We start from the raw sequence: 19,537 nt of genomic DNA on the forward strand, positions 1-19,537 counted from the left end.
CAAAGGTATGAGGAAAGTGCTGAAGTGTTACTGTATGGTGCTACCCCCTGATGCCTCAAGATTTTAGCCTTTATATTTTTGAAATCTTGTACTGCAATATGCATAATTCTAAACTCCATATAAATGTGTTAGTTAACTTGTTAACGTGTTAGTTCCCTGTCTTCACATTTTGCTCAGAGAAAACATTCCCTCTAGGCCTGAGATCCAAGGACACCCTACAGCCTCAGGCCCCAAAAAGTGTAAACAAAAGTGAAGGGGAAGGGGAGTGGGGAGCAAACTGAGGGAATGTAACTTCATCACCTGAAGCTGTAATTGGAGCATTAACTCCTGATATGTAAATGGATCAAACTTATCTGTCTGAAAAACTCATCACCACCATTCATTTTGGGGAGGCTCTGTCTGCCCTTAATATACCTGAAAGATATACTTAAAATATAAAATTAATGATTTAAATTTAATTATTTAAAATTAAAATATAAATTAAATATATCCACTTTTATTCTTTATCTTTGCCTGGCCTCTGTTTCTAGGTAAGCCCAAAAAAGGCATCACTGCCAGCAGGAAATACATACCCACAAGTAAAGACAATAAATTGAATAGTGTCTCCAAGTCATTTTATCATAGTCTTTAAAAATTCAGAACCTTAAAGTTGACTTTAAAGACTTTAAAGTTGAATGTTCAGGCTGACTTCAGGCTGAAGATTGAGGCAGGGGTTTTTTAGTGCTAAGAGAGATTTGTAAATATGTGTAAGGGCACTAAGTAGAAACAACAGGAAACTACAAATCATAGAAACAGTGCCTTATAAAAAGAGTCTATTTGTACTTGTTGCCTAGTGCAGAGAAACTGTCTGCTTTCCCTCTTGCTACATGATTTGTAGTCTGAGTCCATATAGAGGAATATAAACAGAGAAGTATCCACTGTGCCCTTCCATCCAAGAGGAACTCCTCATGCACATCCATATGAACACACAGCTTTGGAGAAAGAAGTGCTTCCCACCAGAGTTTGATTTCATGCATGGACTGAAACTCCCTCTGGCTAGTCATGATTGTGCTTGACTTCTGTAATAATGTGAAGTAAAAGAAGAAATCTACTGGTTTTAATTTAGATACATGCTACTCAAGTTCTGGGTCCTCTGTCAGCTGATTAATGACCTATCACTAAAATTGCAGGACATGAAGGGTTGGGTGGAGTGGGGGGGAACACTGTACTAGTAACACTTGAGCAGAAAATAATGTACCCATCCATGCACACTGGAGAAAATGAGTTGGACCAGCCCAAAACACAGCAAGAATTAACAATATGCAACTGAAAGCAACAAACCCCACTTTGATGCATCCATCCCAGACATTACTTGGGCTCAACAACTACAAACTGCAGCTTCTCACATGAATCAGGGGTGTTTATGATTGAACCTGTTCCTAATTCATTAGTTTCAAACTGCCTGTGTCAGCAGATGGTAGAGAAAAAAAAAATCAAAGAACTGGGAGTGGAAATTTGCACATTTGTATTCTATCAAGACAGAAGGCTGCTTTCATTTGGCACTAGACAGCAATGCTACTTTTGAATCAAGTTTTAAACCATCTACAGAAACCTGCAATTTATTTGATGTTTATTAAACCTGAGCCTGACAGCCTCAGAGCAAAAGGCATGTGATGAACTCTGTGTGATGAATTCTGGCAATCCTCCTCAACCTTTTATTATGTAACCCTTAATGTTACATCCTAACTGCTCACACTAACAAAGGCAATAAATTCTTCTGGGCTTCTTAACTGTGTGATTTCTTACTACTAAAATCTATTACAGTAAAGAATGATGTAGTTGGAATGTCAATGAAGTAAAATTTTGACAAGAATGAATCAGTGCTGTTTGAACACCTCACTTTTCTATGTAACACGATTAGAATGGGACCATTCAGCTCCATGTGTGGTGGCAAATTTGCCATTTTTGCTGTTGCACTTGCTTGCTTGGGAATATTCTGAGTACTGGAAATTTGTATCAGCCCTTCCTCTCTCCTGCCAGGCACATTCTATAAAAACAAGTTTCAAGGCAGTCTGACCTCTTCACAAGCACAGATTTCTATCCCCCTCTGCACAACTCAGGTCTAATTCTTTGCTTTGCTAATCACAGTGTTTCTAAAGCAATGTACTGTTGGGGCTTTTGGTTTGTTTTTCTGGCCAAAAACTTTCTCAGCTTTGGTACATTATATACAAGAGCATCTGGACAACTATTGTGTAGTCCTGGCAGTAGTTTTAAATGCTGCTTCTAGGGTAATTTCTTCCCACCTGCTTCATCACTTTGGACCATAGCATAAAAATCCTCAGCTGAAGCTTTGAACTCTTCCCTGGATATACACTCACAGCCACCAGGTCACCTTCCAGACAGAAAAACAAAGCCCAGGAGTGCTGTACTGAGCCAGACCCATGCTAGAGATGTAAGAAATAGCCTTGATTTTTCCAGAAGCAGTGCCTTACTTGCAGGTAAAAATATACAACATCAAAACACAAGATACAACACTGACTCCATGAGAGAAAAACTGCAGTTTGCACATATCTGAATTTTTGCATTGGTTTTTTTGCTACATGCCAAGATGTTAATACTGTACCTTCTTTAGGATGATATCAATGTAACCTGCAATTAATTGAGAGATCTGTTCTCCTTCAGTGGTCTGTACTGAGTAATAGCTTTCCTGATATTCACCAAAATCCTGAAGAAAAAGGGAAAAAACCCCAAAACTCATTTGAAAATGCAAAGTAAGTAAATGAAGAAACAATATCAAATATAAGTGAGAAAATTCAATTTCTGAAATTGTATAGACATTTTATTATATCCTACAATAAGTTAAACTTCTCCAAGATTCTAAACCAGTCTGTATGTGAGACTGAGGGAAGAGAGAAGAATGCTTTTTATTTCAGTCTACTCACAGATGTTTCATAAACTGAAATACCCAAGAGATACTTCATCTAACTTTATCAGATTCAGTCACTTGAAGATGAAGAAAAGTTTTTTTAGAATTTAATCCTAGACCATAATCATCCATGCAACTGGAAATTAGATGCACATGAATTAAGTGAATGCAATTTTCCAGCTTCTGCCTCTTGCTCCATCACTTCAAACAACCTTTTCATATACAAAATGTATGTTGCTGTGGTCTCCTATTGACCAAATAATTAGCAAAATATCACATTCATGAAGCTTCTCTAAACTCATAATTATCAAACATATGAATGAGCCAGCTGACTTTGTTTATATTCACATCTTGCAAGTCACAGAGTGCATTATGAATGACATCATAACTATGTACACAAGTGTGAATAATAATGTTTTCTTAATTGGTTCTTCAGTTAGGCCCAAATGAGATTTAAGCAGTGGTTTGTTGAAAGATTTAAACAGTATTTCTGAGGAACTGGCCTGTCCAGAAGCACCAAACCCCAGACTGAACCTGGACTACAGCATGTGCCAGTTTACTGCTTGGGGGCTCAGTGACTCTGTCAGGCTAGAGAATTAGAGGTGGAACAAGTCACAGTACAGAAACTGTTCTGAGCCTCCCTGGCACAGAAATCCCTTGTCCTCTGAACACACACAGCCAGATTACCAGAGTGAAGCTCTTAGGGGAGGCAGCCCAGCGTTTCACAGTTGTCAGGGGCCACTCCTGCAACACCTCCTTGGTCTTCTCATCCACACGCATCACCGAGTCCTTGGTGACCCCCAGCAAACGGGGAACCAGCTTGTTCTTGCCTTTCATTTTCTCCTATAACAAGGTGTGGAAGATTGTTTTCCTTACAAATGCAGCTTTCCTCAGGACAAAAGAGAAGCAAGATAGAATATACTGCAAAGGGAAGCAACTGGCATGCCGACAGTGACAATTTAAAACTCCAGGCTTAGTTTGTTTACAGACAATGATTTTCAAACAATGCATTAATTAAGAAGCTCTGGTCTTTAGTGCAGCTTTACTACTCAGTTCAAAAGACAACCCTATTGGTGAAATTTCTCCTGATGGGCGGGAAGAATGATGAGCAGGACTCCATGATATCACAAGGCTCATTAAATACTTTATTATACTATATTATTCTATACTATTTCACACTACATCTAAACTGAAACAAGAACTCAACTGAACAAAATCTTGTGACTGTCTCCTGACCAACCATCAGGACACAGCTTGCAGAGATTGGTCAAGAAAACAAAACGCTCCCACCAGAATCCAATTAGCAAATCCCTTCAGGTAAACAATCTCCCATAATGCGTTCCACTTGTGCACAAACACAGGAGCAGCAAATGAGATAAGAAATGTTTTGATCATTCTCTTCTCTGCTTCTCCAGGCAAAAACCTGCGAGAGAGAATTGTCTCTCTCTGCTCAGAGAATGTGAATCCCACACAGCCCCTCTTCTCACTCCTGCAGGAAACTGAAATATCTCAGTGGCTGAGGCAGCAAACCTTGGCTTAGAGAGGGAGCTGAGATAACCCACAACCCAGGGCACAGGGTGCTCCCAGCAGGAGCTGTGTTACCTTCACAAGGAAGAAGGAGACGCCGTAGGTGCGCAGGGAACGCGCCAGCTTCACGTACTTCACTTTGGCCTCTATTTCTGTCATCTCACCACAGTTCTTGTGCTCCTGCAAGAGAGCTCTGTCTCAATTAGCCAGAACCAAAGCTTGCTACAAACAAACAAGAAAAGGACACAGCTTTTATCTATTTCAGGATGCTTAGTTCATAATCATCACAATTAGAATATTTGAAAAAAAATACTGGGTAGAAATGTTAGCAAAACTATCAGATAATGCCTCACATGAGAGAAAATAACTAACCTGGGCAAACAACACTCCTCTTGGACCATCAACCAATCTGTGCCTCAGACCATGCACATTAAACCCCTTCTGATACAGTTTAAAATTCTAGGTATTCCTGCTGTTTGACATCATTAGGTTTCATACAATTAATGCCTCTTCACTTCCTTTAAACATCATTTAAGTGTACCCACACCCTATTTTTTCCTCCCAGAAATAGATTATTTATTTCTGCTTTCCCAAAACTTGACTCATGACAGCCTCACACCTTGTACTTGAGACCATTTTTCATGCCTTGTAGGCACTTCCAATGGGCTTTTGTTGCCAGTTGGAGCATTATCCAAATTTTTTTCCATCACAGGAAAATATCTCTACAGCTGAGGAACAAAAAATTATTTTTCTGGATAGTGTGGCCTGAAATACTCAACTAAGTGTGCCTTGTAACTCAGTCTCTATTTATTATTTAAACAATGTGGTCATTAGTAGATTGATGATTATGTGTAAGTAATGACAGGTACCCATCTTATGTATTTAAATTTATTAAATTTAAATAGGATCTGCTCTCCTATCCAGACCACTGTGCTGAAATCCACATTCCAGTGTCTCCCTGTTTAAATCCTGTTTGTGGGATTCCCCATCCCACCCCATCTTCCCCTCATGTGCTTCTCAACTGCAGGCTGCCACCTCTTTGGGGCTGACTGATGGCAGCAGGGGGAGCAGCAGGAACATGGGAAACGCCTTCTGATTCCTCTTGTTCCCACCTCAGCAGCCTGGGAGCTTCCAAGGGACAGCACTGGGAGGGGAAATGCAACTCCCAAAACCTCCTGCGTCCCAAGGACACAGGCTGCTCCAATCTGTCAGTTCAGCAGAGAACACAACCAGGATCCCCAAAGAACAAGGAGCACAACTTCATGGCTTGGGAAACAACTGAGTTTTTTTGAAAAAGACAGCTCACATACGCTACCTTGTTGATTCTTTGCCCAGAGCAGTGCCCACACTGCTGAGCCTCTGGTCCATGCACTACAGCACATAATGAGTGAAACTGCTCCTAGGTCATATCTGACATGGGCAAAAATCCCATGCTCTGAAAAGCATGGCTGTGATACTCAGAAGTGAATGAATCTGGTTTCTGCTCAAACTGCAATGTCACTGCACCACCTAAAGGTGCACAGGAAAGTGTCAGACACACTCATCTACAAGGAAGTACAGAAAACTCAAGGTAGAACAGACTCACTAAGTTAGAGGATTGTTCAGCTGGGAGTGCAGCAGACAAAAGAAAGGATGTGACCTGCTCCTGCCCTTGAACTTGTCTCCCTAGCTGGGATCTCAGATCTCTGGTGTGTCCTTCCAGAAGCCATGAGACTTCATCTCACCTGCTGACCCCAGAATTTTCCAACTTCCATTGTATTGCCACACCTGTATTTCTGTGGGCAGAGTTACCTGGTCCATCCATAGCACTCAGGCCCTCAGACCACTTCTAACAATACCAGCACATTTTACCATTGGTACTTAACTGCTCCAGTCTTTTACAATGGGGTGATTCCCATACACATCACTGAATTCAAGCATTAACAAGCAGAATTGAGGCTCATGTTTGAATGAGGCATGAAATTAAAACTGGCTTTCCTAAACATGTGTCTATTTCAATACAAAGATGCATCTTTATATTTCCATGCAACTGACAAAAAGATCTTTAAAATACTTAATTTTCATTCTCTCCATTTAACAAAACACATTGGATAATTATCAGTAAACCAAAAATGATCAGGACAATAAACCTGCCGAAGAAATAAAATAAAAGCTGTCAAATACTTGATACTTCATTTTCTGAGAGCTATATAGTTCAAAGTTTTTTGTATACAACAAAATGTACACCTGGGAATCTCAGATTTTTCTTATAAATGTAGTGAAACTATAGTAGCTTTTTCAGCCTCACAATTACCTGAAATATTCTCTTTTCAGCCCCTCTTTGTTTGGTATATTCTTTAGGCAGGAATTCTTTCAGGCTAGGGGAAAAACAAAAAAGAAGTTCCAAAGTTAATAGTTCCTCCTTGAGGAGGGATGCTGTCCATACATCTTCACTGGCACTAGGTCCCCCAGGCCTCCTGATGTGGGTGTTAAATACTTGCACAACAAAACAAAACTAAATAGAGCAAGAGCAAGTGGCTGTCTTACCACCTGAGTTGCTGCCCCATGTAGTAGCTTTTCATGCTTTGAAAATTCATCAAAAATAAACAATAGCTGGGACACTTTCCAATTTTAAATTATAGGATGTGTCTCAGCAGCTCAGAGGTTTCATATCTAAGTGCAACCACACTCAGTGTGATCTGGGGCAAGGGCACATGGAGGCTTGGGCCAGCTCTGCGTTCAGACACTGCTGTCACTCCACAGCAGCACTTGGATTTACTGATGGGTGGGACAAGTTCTTTCTCTGTGTCATCCAAGAAGTGTTAGAGCACTAATACTGTATGAAAAACCAGACACTCATTTAAGTGGACACTTAATAGCAGTTTGTGTTATTTTGTGTTTCCTCAAAGTAAAAAAAAGAAGCAGTTTTAATTTCTGCAGCACTCAGTCTCCAAGGCTCTCAGAACAGGGATTGAATTAAACAAGCTCAGCCTCCCTTACAGAGTTCAGTCAGAAGGAATCCCTCAGCACCTCATCTGCCCCTCCTTGCTGTACAATGAAATAACCCTTGATCTCAGCCAGATTTCACCCTAACCTGAGGGCATATCAGCATCATCCTTTAACAGATAAGTGATCTAGACTGTCCCTTCCCATCTGGAATATTCTACTCTGATGAAACCATGTCATATATTCAGCAGGTCACTTTCCACCTGAAAAAACTTGCACAGTTAAAATAATTAGTCCCTAAGGATTCCCCCTACTTTGGACTATTAAGAATCATAGAAAAAGAATGACTGGAGAATGTCCTCCTTGTTCTGATTGATTCAGTGAACAAGCAACACTTAACACTGAAGGCCAGACTACCTACTAGGATACAAAGTTAGACATTTGAGAAGGATGGATTGTTTTAAACAAGATTGGCAAAATATTGCTCAGCTGGTCTGTGGGAGTTGCTTTGTTCTTATATTTTGAAGGTGTTTTTGTTGTGGTTTTTTGTTTGTGTTTTCAAACACAAAACACTGCCATTGCAGACAATCAAAAAATAGATCAAAATACTAAATCAGGATTTTGTGCTTCAAAAATATTACTCAGTACTGAGATCACACATTCTGTCTTTTCCATATTATAAAACAACTGTCCTTGATAATCTCTGTTCTGATGTTCTCATAGCTACATCTCACTTATCCATGATAAAGAAATCTCCTCTTGGAAACTTATTTACAAAGACACATCATGGGGCAGGGAAGGTTGAGGAGCCAAATTAAAACTGTAGATAAGGACTGAATACAGTTAATTATTTTAAAAATCTGGGGTATCTATTATGAAATAACTGGTGGTTAATTTCACACGTTCAAACCAGTTTAGTTAAGAAGGCAAATTAACAAAATAACAAACTCAAACCTGAATTAAACAAAGTTTCATTCTGGAAATCAATTGATATAAACAAATAATTTAAAGCTATCAACACACTTTAAATAATCATCTTTTATTAGCTAATTTTCTCAGCTACCTGCATACAGATAAACTATCAGAACCATTACTTTTTTAAGCTTGCCTACTTAATTTTTAATTAATATAACACTTAAAAACATTGCTAAGCAAGCATTACTTGGAGCTCCATAAGCAGCAAGGGTTGAGAAAACAACTTTGTGCTTTGTCCACTAACAGCAATTGTAATACCCCTGCACATGTGGGGGCAATTGGATTGGAAGTTTTTTCCTTCTATCACCTTCCACTACTTTTAAATCAAGAGGCAAGTGATCCCCTCATCTGAAAGGGTGAAATGCCAGTTGTGAACAGACTGAAATTATTTGAATTCTACCTATAATCCAGATATTTTCTTTACAGATCAAGTTTCACTTTATTTTGCAGCTTTTTAATGGAGCTAGCAAAAACAATAGAAATGTCATTTAGCCTTCTTCAATCCCTTAAATTACACATATTAGAATGTGTACACTGAATTCAGTAAAAAAAAGCCAGCTAATAGCAAGCAGGGTTGATTTCACTTGGTTTACACTGAGTTTCATCTTCCAGCTCCTTAAAAAGTTACATGAGTGCCAACACTTGGATTGTTTCTCATGAGCACAAATGTGTTCCTGAAAAATCCAGCTTCATTCAGCAAACCAGGTTAGACGGAAGAACTGAGCTCAGCACCAAGCTCACTCCTCATTTGCAGTTTATCTGTTTTTCAGTGTGCCTGCACAGAATGGAGCTGTGCAGTTCGAGTGCTCCTTTCCTACCTGCACAGGAGCAGGGGGAGCTCTTTATTAGATATTCTCACAGCAAATTCAGCCCCAGGGCAGCCTCTGCAGGTGCCATGCAAAACTAGATCTGTTCCACAGAGCAGGACTGCTTTTAAATTGACAGTTTAATGCTTTCACAATTTACTTTGGCACGAGCTTCAAGGGAATTCCAAGAACCAATACCAACGTCTTAGCAAGAGGCAGGAAAAAAATCTTCATCTGTGCCAAGAATATTTTAGCAACGACAAAAAAAGATACAAAAGGTGTCTCTACACAAACATATTGTAGACAGGCAACTAAACTAAGCTGTTTCCAAACAATATCATTAAATACTAGTGCTGTTCTGTTCTATTTTTTGTACAAGCTGACAGATTCTCCTTAAGGGAACCTGTAGCATCTCAAGGTTTCAGCAGTGAGTGACTGGATACCTCCCAAATGTATTTCACATATTGAGCTACAGCATACTGTTTATATATATTCAAGAAAACTACTTTCTTACTTGAAAAGCATCAGTGTTTATGCATTAAACAGTAGAAAATAGTTGGATGAAAGTTTAAAAAAATATGAAGTTTTTTTTCTGAAAGGATAAGACATGAATCTTCAGAAAAAAAATAATGAGGACTTAACTACACTTTTCTCTGTATTGTTCATAGTGAGCCAGGATCACTTGGCTCACTTAGACTCACAAAACAAAAGCAGGAGGTTTCCCAACAAGGCTGCCATGATGGCTGTGTAAAATAAAGATATCACCAGTAAATCATAAACATGTACACTTCAAATTAGGAGACCATGACCAGGGACTTACAGCTCTGGAGCAGGTTCATCTACAGAGGAAAAAACTGAATTACCTCCAAATAAGAAATGCTTAATTTTATGAAACTGATTAAACACCAGGACAGAGAACAATGACACTTGGTTACCTGCCAAGTTTGGTTCAAATACAATCAAAGTCCTAAATGAAAATAAAACAAGAGAGAGAAAAATGCCCTACTGAATATAAGAAGGTTCTGAAATTTGGAATTCTGGTTCAAAATGGTTTCCACTGGAGTAACATTCTTTTTCTAACAAATTGTTCAGTTATTTACCTTTCATCTCTATAGGATTAAAAACCATAATGCACACTATATGAGTGATGACTGTTTCATGATGGGCTCCAAACTGTCCAGCACTGCATGCAAAGTACAAGTAGTACATGCACACAAAGCAGCTTCAGTACACCATAAAACACACTCACTGTATGGGAACTTCAAAAAAGGAAAAGAGAAAGAAACTTTCACTGAAGAAACCAAGCAGTGCATTAGAAAATCCTAAAAAATTTAAGCACCTGAATGCTGTTCAGCAGTTTTCAAAAGCCACTGGTTAAGCTTGTGGGAAATTACTGCTTTAAAAATGAAAAGCAACTATTTCAGGGAACACCTAACTCTTGAAATCATTACCATGACACAACATGAGCTTATCATGACATAATACCAATGGTTTGCTGCAGGAATATTCCTCAGTGAGTGGAGAGAGAAGGGAAGAATAAGCAGGCAATGGACAAATCCAGAGAAAGATTGCTGTGTAACTGGTCACAGTTCTAGGAAATAAAACCCAAAAGTACACTGAAGCTGTTACACTGGGCCCCTGTAATTCTTGGACATCAGTAGCTCTAATAGAAAAGATTCATGGACCAATCAGGAGCAGACAGACAGTAAAAGGAAAAGCTGATTATTAATTGGAACTGAAACATGTTTATTTGTATAACTGAACTGCTGCTCCAGGAATAGGCTTCAGAAGTGAAGTGTTTCAGACAACCAGAGCTGCAGCACTGCCCATTCCACAGCAAGACACCACCTCAGAGGGCTTCCCTGAGACACCATAAACCCCAAAGAGGCTCACAAAGGGAGCCTGAGGCAGCACTGAGTACCCTGCCAGTGGAACAGCACAGAAACCAAATACACAGCCATTGCTGTGTGCCTCCAACTGAGGGATTTATGAGCCTCATGTAGGCTTGATGGACTGGGCAGTAAATAACTCTCTTGTACCTTCCTACATTGCCTTCCTCAAACTTCAGCCCTTGGTTAATCCTACTGCAGGTAAGCCAATCAGAATATCCAAATCAGTAGAAAGATGGGACATCTAAATGTCAGTCAAACTTAACTTGCCCTCCTGATAGCAGTAAATTAAGTGTCACAATAAAGATGAAAGGATGAGCCACTTGTGAGCAGGACTTCTGTCCATGCCTGAAACAAAGAGCACAGTTCTGGAATTCCATTCATACAACACCAGGAGAGGCTGAATCTGACCAAGTGATTAATGCCACTAAAAAGTTTGAAAATTTAATTTCTACACACGTGAGTATTCACTTTATTCAAAGGACAAAACTTCTTCCCACTCTTGTACTTTCCTGGTGCTAAGTGTGTATTTAACTGGCACTCTGGGAGGAGCCAGTGTCCTTATTAGTGCTGCCTGATAAGCCACTGCCAAAGGTGCCCTCATCAGCTGAGGCTGCTGATTTGTGCAATAAAGCTCCTTTCACTGGGAGATTTGCTGTTGAAAATACACTGAATCTGATTACCTCTGCTTGGAGTAACAAAATGTGCTTAATCTGTGACAACTCAACATTAGTTACACTTGAGGTCACCCAAAGTTAGAAGTTAGAAGTGTTTACTCTAAAAATCCAGGTTTATGTTTGTGTTCTACATGAGGTCCAAACTGGATCTGTGCTTGAAAGCCTCCGAATTCACAAGCCTTCTCAAAGGAGACAGGATGGGAGCCATTCAGAATGTCATCACGAGCCTGGAGGGGACAAACAAAGATGTGTCAGAGACACCCAAACTGCTAAACCCATCTCCAATTCTTTGGAAGCTCCAATACAGCCAGCAACACACCCTTTTCCTCTGAATGTCTTTGTTATTCCATTCTGGATGTGTATGTCACTAATAAAACAAGGGGCTAGGTTATTTCATGGTGAGTACCTATGGAGGCTTACTGAATTTATGATTGGATCAGCTTTGATCAAAAAGAGAATTTGACAGTCATTTCCTGTGTATATGTGTAAATAAAATACAACCTGCACAGACACTTCTGTGTACGTACACACATGTACAGATGCATGTGAGTGCAAACACACACACTGAAAAGCTTCCATCCCACTGCCTCATCTAGGAGGGAGAGAGATCTTCGTAATTATAAAGGTAAAAACAAAATTACTGTTACAGATATGGCAATAGGACAGGCCCACAGCATTTTTCTTCCTTCTGAGTAAATTTGGTGGTCATTGAAGATGACATATTTTATAGCTCTGGCAGTAGAAGCTCACCTACCCATAGACAAAGCATTGACAAAGCATTATCAACACACACTGTCACACCAGCCTGGATTAAATATTTCAGTGGCAGGAGAAAGCTCAGTGTGATGGTCTTCTAAAGTACTTCAAAAAGGTACTGCTGTTCTACAAGCAATAGAACAGCCTTACCTTTTGCCTCAGATTTTTAAAATGTAATTTATAGCAATATCAAGTATAACAACAGCACATTCCATCAAACTTTTAATTTTTTTTCTTTGAAAAAACACCCAAAAACTTTAAGAAAGAATTTAAAGCCTACTTTTGTTGTTTTTTTTCTTTTCAGACTGAATTGCAGGCAACTGCAATGGCACCTTCAGTTAAATACTATCTTCTGCATAAAGCTCCTGCCTTTGCTAAGGCATGCACAGTCCCTCTGTGAGTTCAGGAAACCTGTCTGGATGGAATCCTACTGTGTTCCATGACATGGTCCGTCTGATGGAAAGCCTGCCTGCCTTGTGTGCTGCTGGGCAGAAGATTAGAAAGGAGTCCCACTGATCAGGCAGAAGAGAAAAAGACAAGAGAAACAGAAAGCTGTTCACAAGACTGGCCTGAGGTTCCACATGACACAGAGAGCACCATCCAGAGAAGAGAAGAGGGAGAAGAACTAAAAAGAGCAGCTTGGGACTAAAGACATGTACCAGTTTTAAGGAAGCAGGATGTGAAAGCCAGTGGAGTTTTGGCTCAGTGTCCATTACTGGGTTCAAAGCATTGGATTAAAAAAAAAAAATCAGCAAAGCCTCTGTACTATCATGTGTTTTTGGAGGGCTAGACAAAAGAGCATAACTAAAGCACATCCAGAACTGGAATTCTAGAAGATGGAGTATTTGAGCAGTGTATTTTTTCTAATTAACCTCCATGTGGGTTTCCTCAGACAAGGTAGAAAGTACTGTACCTGAACATAGAGCAAATTAAGCTGAACAGGATCTCTGGAATCTACGTTCTGGTCCGAATAGAAGAACTTTCGCCTCAAGAGCAGCGTTTCATTCTCATCCACGCCTTGCTCGCGGAAGGTGCGGCTGTGATCCAGCCAGTTCACTGCAACAGAGACACAGCCAGGGACACTGTGAAACCATGGGATAATGGGCATTCCACTGTGGGAACTGTGATCCAGCCAGTTCACTGCAACAGAGACACAGCCAGGGACACTGTGAAACCATGGGATAATGGGCATTTCCACTGTGGGGACAGTGATCCAGCCAGTTCACTGCAACAGAGACACAGCCAGGGACACTGTCAAACCCACACAGCCCTTGTGAAACCCATGGGATAATGGGAATTTCCAGTGTGGAGGAACTGTGATCCAGCCAGTTCACTGCGACAGAGACACAGCCAGGGACACTGTCAAACCCACACTGCTGCAGTGTCACAGCCCTTGTGAAATTCATGGGATAATGAGAATTTCCAGTGTGAAGAATCTCAGATCCAGCCAGCTCACTGCAACAAAGGCACAGCCAGGGACAGTGTTAAACCCACACAGCCCTTGTGAAACCCATGGGATAATGAGAATTTCCACTGGGGGAACTGTGATCCAGCCAGTTCACTGCAACAGAGACACAGCCATGAACACTGTGAAACCCACACTGCTGCAGTGTCACAGCCCTTGTCACACTGATGGGATAATGGGCATTTCCACTGTGGGGGAAAACTCCACAGGAAATGTTACTTTCATTTCTAGTGCTTGTCATAAGTGCTTAAGGTTTGCTACAAATGAGAACTGTAAAGTAGCACTGCTGAGAAACAAGGATATACTACAACATAAACATTGTTAATATTGAAGAAACAACTACAGTAATGTTTTACTGGTAAATTTGTATCTTTAAAGCTTCACAACAAAATAAGTGTACCACATTTTACCTCTAAAACACATAATTTGTTTACCCTTCTTATCCCTGAACACAATTTTAAAACATCTTCCTGCCACTTACAGTTAACCTTAGTGTCTTACAGTAAAACAGAAAACACAGTTACCATGACTTAGCACACAAACCAAATCAAATACTCTCTTAATTCTTTGGCAAATTTCACTTACAGTTAAAACTTACACCTTCAAACACAAAACTACCTTTTGATGGCTTTCAGTAGGCATCAATTATTAAATATCCAACTTCCAATGAAGCTGGAATACCCCTACCAAACACATACCAAAACACCTGCTAACTCTCAAACTTGCTCATTCACTTAATTTAAAAAATACTCAATTGCAGACAGCACTACATAAAAAAGGGATGCAAAACACAGCTAGGAACCAACTGAAGCACACTGAATGGCCACTGCATGGCTGCTTTGCATTATACTGTGGAAAGACATTAATCAAAGAATTACCCTGGAATACTTTACTCACAATCATCATCTGTATGAAGCTTTGCCTTGAGTTTTTCCATTTTTCTTTCATCACGCAGCAGGGTCCTGTCTTTCTTAAGTGTTCCTGTACTCTCCTCTTTCTTCTCTTCGATGCTTTCCTGGATTAATGAATATTCCTCATAATTTGTTATTCCTGGAATTATAAATAAATCCAATATCTGACCTCATCTTTCCAATACACAACTTCTTTGTTTTATGCTGCATTTGCCACTTTCAGAAAGGTATGAAGTATAAGGGTTTTTTTTTCTGCTGCCTACCCAAGAGAAGCTGTCAGTTTAAAAACATGATGGAATGTAAAATAACTGTAAATTCAAAAATGGGGACAGGCTATAGCAAATTTCCATTCATGGATGCCTACAATTGCTTCCTGAGGACTGAGGAATTTCAGCTTGCCCGTGATGTAAAAGAAATGTGGCAGAGCCAACTGAGGAACAGAAACCATGTGAAATTCATGATTTTTTTTGTTTAAAGTGTTATGACTCAACTCTTCCTGTGAATTTTACATGAAACTGAATCAAAAATCAGTTCAAAATATTTAGCATATATGCTAAGTTGTTCCAATTTCTTTGTTCTGTTTGATTTTTCTGTACTGTTTGGGAAAGCATGTTCATGTTATACCAGACAGCAAATTAAATGCTCACCCACATGACCACATTCATGAAAACAAATCAAACTAGTTTTTGAGGTAAATTAGTTACAGCACATGAGAATCCAACATACACAACCTCAAAGCTGAAATAGATTATTCCCTTTCCAAGTAAAGTAATATAAATCAAATTAAGGCTGCTTGAACTCTAAATGAGATTTAAGCAGTTTTAAGACTTAAATCAAACCATGTTGGATGCATACTTATAGTACATGTATTAAATACAAATTTGTTTTAAAAAATGTCTATTTAGCTAAGTATTGAGGCAGACTATAAGCAATATTGCACATTTTTGACCAGCTGCTCTGGATGGATTCTGTATGTTGTTTTACAAATGATACAATTCTGTGATCAACAACACAAAGTCCTAAACTTGGGCACATTTCAAGGTCAGGAATGTTCTTCTTTTATCCAATTAACACTGAGTATAAATTCAGTTCTAAACCTTTATGTCATAGCAAGAAAGAGTACATAAATGTAATGTGCAACAAAAAATTGGTACCTGTACTGTTGGATAACTTTGTGCCTTCAACTGCTAAATCCTGAAGTCTAAGGATACAGCTGACTCTCTACAGACTTTGATAAAACCTGGACAACAGGTTCCAAGAAAGTGTTTGGTAAGTAGTAACTTAAAACAAATGTAAATTTTTCACATGTATGCTGATTTCTAGCCACATAACATCCTAACAAAACCGAGTATGCCAGAATATGACTGAATCAAAATTTAAATATGACAGAAGAAAAAATTCTTAAGCATTTGGGTCCCAAAACCTTACCTATCCTGCTGCAAATGGTAACCAGCAATTCACCCACTGTTTTAGAGTCATCCACCATGACTGTTTTCACTGAACCATCCAGCATCCGGATTTTCTGAGGTCTCTGTTTCTTTTTGTACTCCAATATATCCTAGGAAGTAAACACAACTGTTTCTAAATGCTTCTGGAAGCCACCACAAGTCAAACCACTACCTTAGATGCCTAAAACAGGATTCCCTCCCCACCCTCCAAGCTGGATTTTTCCTTTGTGACACTATAGGCAAAGGTACTCATCTAATAAACTTGAGCAGTGACTGCTTTTAGATCTGGCAATGTCATTTTTGAAGGCTTGTTCTGAGGGGCAAGCCCTAGTCAGGGCAGGACAGATGAAGCACCCTTGTGCTGTGAAAGGCAGCCCAGCATTTCCGAAGGACTGCAGTGCTGTGGTTGCAGCAAGCTGGCCAGAACAGGAGCCAGTGGGACCTCACCACCTCCAGGACACAAGAAACCACCTCCAACACAAGGTCACATCAAATATAAAGGATATAACCAAAGTTATTTTTCAACTCCCTGTTAATCATTCTCTGAAGACACTGCTGACCACAGCAGCTCACAGTCACAACCTGAGAGCAGGAACAAACTGATCTCTGAGGCACAGCAAGGAAAAGGACCGGGTCAAGTTCAGGAACAGACTCAGACCCTCCCAGCCCTCCAAATGCTGAACATTCTTCTTGCTGTTCAGGAAACAAGATTTCCAAGAATACAGAAGCAAGAGCCTTGCACCATACCCCATTCTGAGCATGTAGTAACTGCACCATACCCCATTCCTCAGCGTGTAGTAACTGCACCATACCCCATTCCTCAGCGTGTAGTAACTGCACCATACCCCATTCCTCAGCGTGTAGTAACTGCACCATACCCCATTCCTCAGCGTGTAGTAACTGCACCATACCCCATTCCTCAGCGTGTAGTAACTGCACCATACCCCATTCCTCAGCATGTAGTAACTGCACCATACCCCATTCCTCAGCATGTAGTAATCCAGGGTCCTGCCAGCCTCCAGCCAGATCCCTTTCCGGGGGTCATCATCTGACAAGAACAATCCATAGTCAGAGGCTGTGGGACAGAACAGACAGAGACACATTGAAAAATATCAAACCTAAGAAAGCCAGCATGGTTTAATTCAGGGCTAATCAGATTCAGGGTTAAGCCTACATTACACTCACCTTCCATTCTTAGTAAACTTGGATAGAATATTTTTCTGTGCTTCATGAAAAATTTAGTTTAGCAGCAGATAGCAGGGTACATTGGGCTTTACAGAAGGCTTGGAAAAAAGCTTCACTGTGTCATCACATCCTCACATGTCACATCTTCTGTGTATTATATTTATAACTACTTTTTTTTGAGACAACCTGTTTTAAATGCTCACAGATCCTGCTTTGGAATTGACTAACCAAAAATACAAGCAAGTTTGGCCTTAACCACAGTGTACTATTTCAGGCAGCAGCTCTATTTTCAAAACACAGTTTGCTTTCAACCCTCCACAAAATGAGTTTATTATAAACTTGGGAATCTTTTGGGTAGATGATTCAGGTTTAGCTGTTTAAAAATATACAAAACTTCTAGAATTATACCCATGGCAAACACAGCAAAAACTTGTATCTTTTGAAGGCTAAACAACACCAATTGATTCTTTCAGAAGTAAATGATTAAATTTTCACTGCCACACAAAACCAAACCCAGGCTTAGGTTTCAAAGACTAAACTCCAGATACACAAAATGAAGCATCAAGACTGTTAATTTAAGGCCTATCCATATGCATGAAGAACCAATACAGATTCCACTTCACAAACAAACAACCATTCAGCAGCTGAGCCTGCTCTGTTTGCATCAAGCTAATGCCCCTTCCCATGGCCAGCAGTGCAGAGCCTGCTGCAGCAGCTCTGGGCCCCACCTTGTTACTGTCAGCCATGTGTGGACCCTTTGGACAGAAAGCCAGGTAAAAATACCTACAATTTTTTGATAATATTTCATCCTTAAATGCCATGCATAGCAATAATTTATATTTAACAGGATTTACCTTAAATACATGATTACTTATGCATTTATATAAAAGCCCTTACACTTATTTGATAGAAGTGCAACTGACTTACAGAGACCCAATTTAAAAGGAAGAACCCTTCCATAAACAACTAAGATGAAAAACTTTCCCTGCTGGCCTTAATTGAAAACTCCCCTGAAAGGTCAAGTGATCTGTCCATATAGGGATATTTACGATACAGATTCAATACAGAACCACTTCTGTAAGATTTGAGAATTTGTGCCTATAAATAGGTTGTGACCTTTAGCAGCAGACAAAGTGCCCAGAGCACAGCAGCACCAAGGAAGCACAGAGAGCTCTGACACTCATTTGTGCTGCATGCACCTGGAAATGAAGCAGCAGGAGCTGTGCACGTGCACATGGAAATCATGGGCACCTCTGTGCTGGGACCAGGCTGTGGGAGAGTGAATGTGCACAGCTGACAGCCATAAGGACACTTTTTATTGTGCACATCCAGTTTGTCAACTGTACTGCAGCACTGTGAGTCTCCTGAACTAACAGGCAAACACATTTTAACATCCACCAAGAAAGGGAAAGGATGTGTTGGAAACACTTCTGTTCATCACTCAATCTTTTATTGAAGACTCCAAGTGCACTGCAATCATAAGCAAAGGAAAAGCCCTGCTATAAAATGTGAGAATTCCTTGGCTTTTCTTTGAGGTTCATCATGTTCAGGGATATTTGTCACTCAACTTCTCCAAATTCAACAGCTGTCTACAATCACTGCATTGAGAGGCCAGCATGGTAAAAATGCACAACTTTTATCTGAAAACTGAAGCTCTGGGACTAGATTTCCAAAGGGCTCCTGCAAAGAAGAAGCAATTCTCAGTCATAGTAATGAAGTCCATTACTAATAAGTTTTCCAAACAAGATTTTTGAAATGGCTGTGAAGTTTGAGAGCTTAAACCTCAATAAACAACCTGCTTTAAGAATTACATTCTGGTGGCATTATATACAATGCAGCACCAAAGGGCTTTGAAGTATCTGAATTTTTGGACAACTTTGGTTGTGTTAAAACCAGATCTTTTGTCCATGGTGTTTCCCAGTCTGTATTCACTTTATTTGCTCAATAGGTACAGAGAGTTACATTTGATTAACATGTAGCACCATGGTAACTATGGTATGCACAGCAGGGTGACTTTAGTTATTAACCAGTTTCAAACATTTCTCTTTGCACATTTTGGAGGTACCCA

General features: G+C 39.9%; 1 protein-coding gene across 4 annotated transcripts in view; it reads right to left on the minus strand.

Moving 5' to 3' along the window:
- The window catches only part of TLN2 (talin 2), a 141,371-nt gene that overhangs the window by 67,139 nt on the left and 54,695 nt on the right, over nt 1-19,537 (minus strand). For 2 of the 4 annotated variants that reach the window (XM_054272471.1, XM_054272470.1), the window contains 9 exons: nt 17,262-17,359; nt 16,265-16,394; nt 14,823-14,975; nt 13,374-13,516; nt 11,804-11,931; nt 6,726-6,789; nt 4,508-4,612; nt 3,593-3,748; nt 2,603-2,704 (listed from right to left, as the gene is read on the minus strand). In XM_054272471.1, the coding sequence (XP_054128446.1) occupies nt 2,603-2,704; nt 3,593-3,748; nt 4,508-4,612; nt 6,726-6,789; nt 11,804-11,931; nt 13,374-13,516; nt 14,823-14,975; nt 16,265-16,394; nt 17,262-17,359 (1,079 nt within the window). The other 2 variants (XM_054272473.1, XM_054272474.1) reach the window with 2 other exon arrangements.

This window comes from Melozone crissalis, unplaced genomic scaffold (genome assembly GCF_028551555.1).
Source record: "Melozone crissalis strain CALT ecotype California unplaced genomic scaffold, PUWL_Pcris_2 ptg000014l_1, whole genome shotgun sequence".
NCBI classification, from domain to species: Eukaryota; Metazoa; Chordata; class Aves; order Passeriformes; family Passerellidae; genus Melozone; species Melozone crissalis.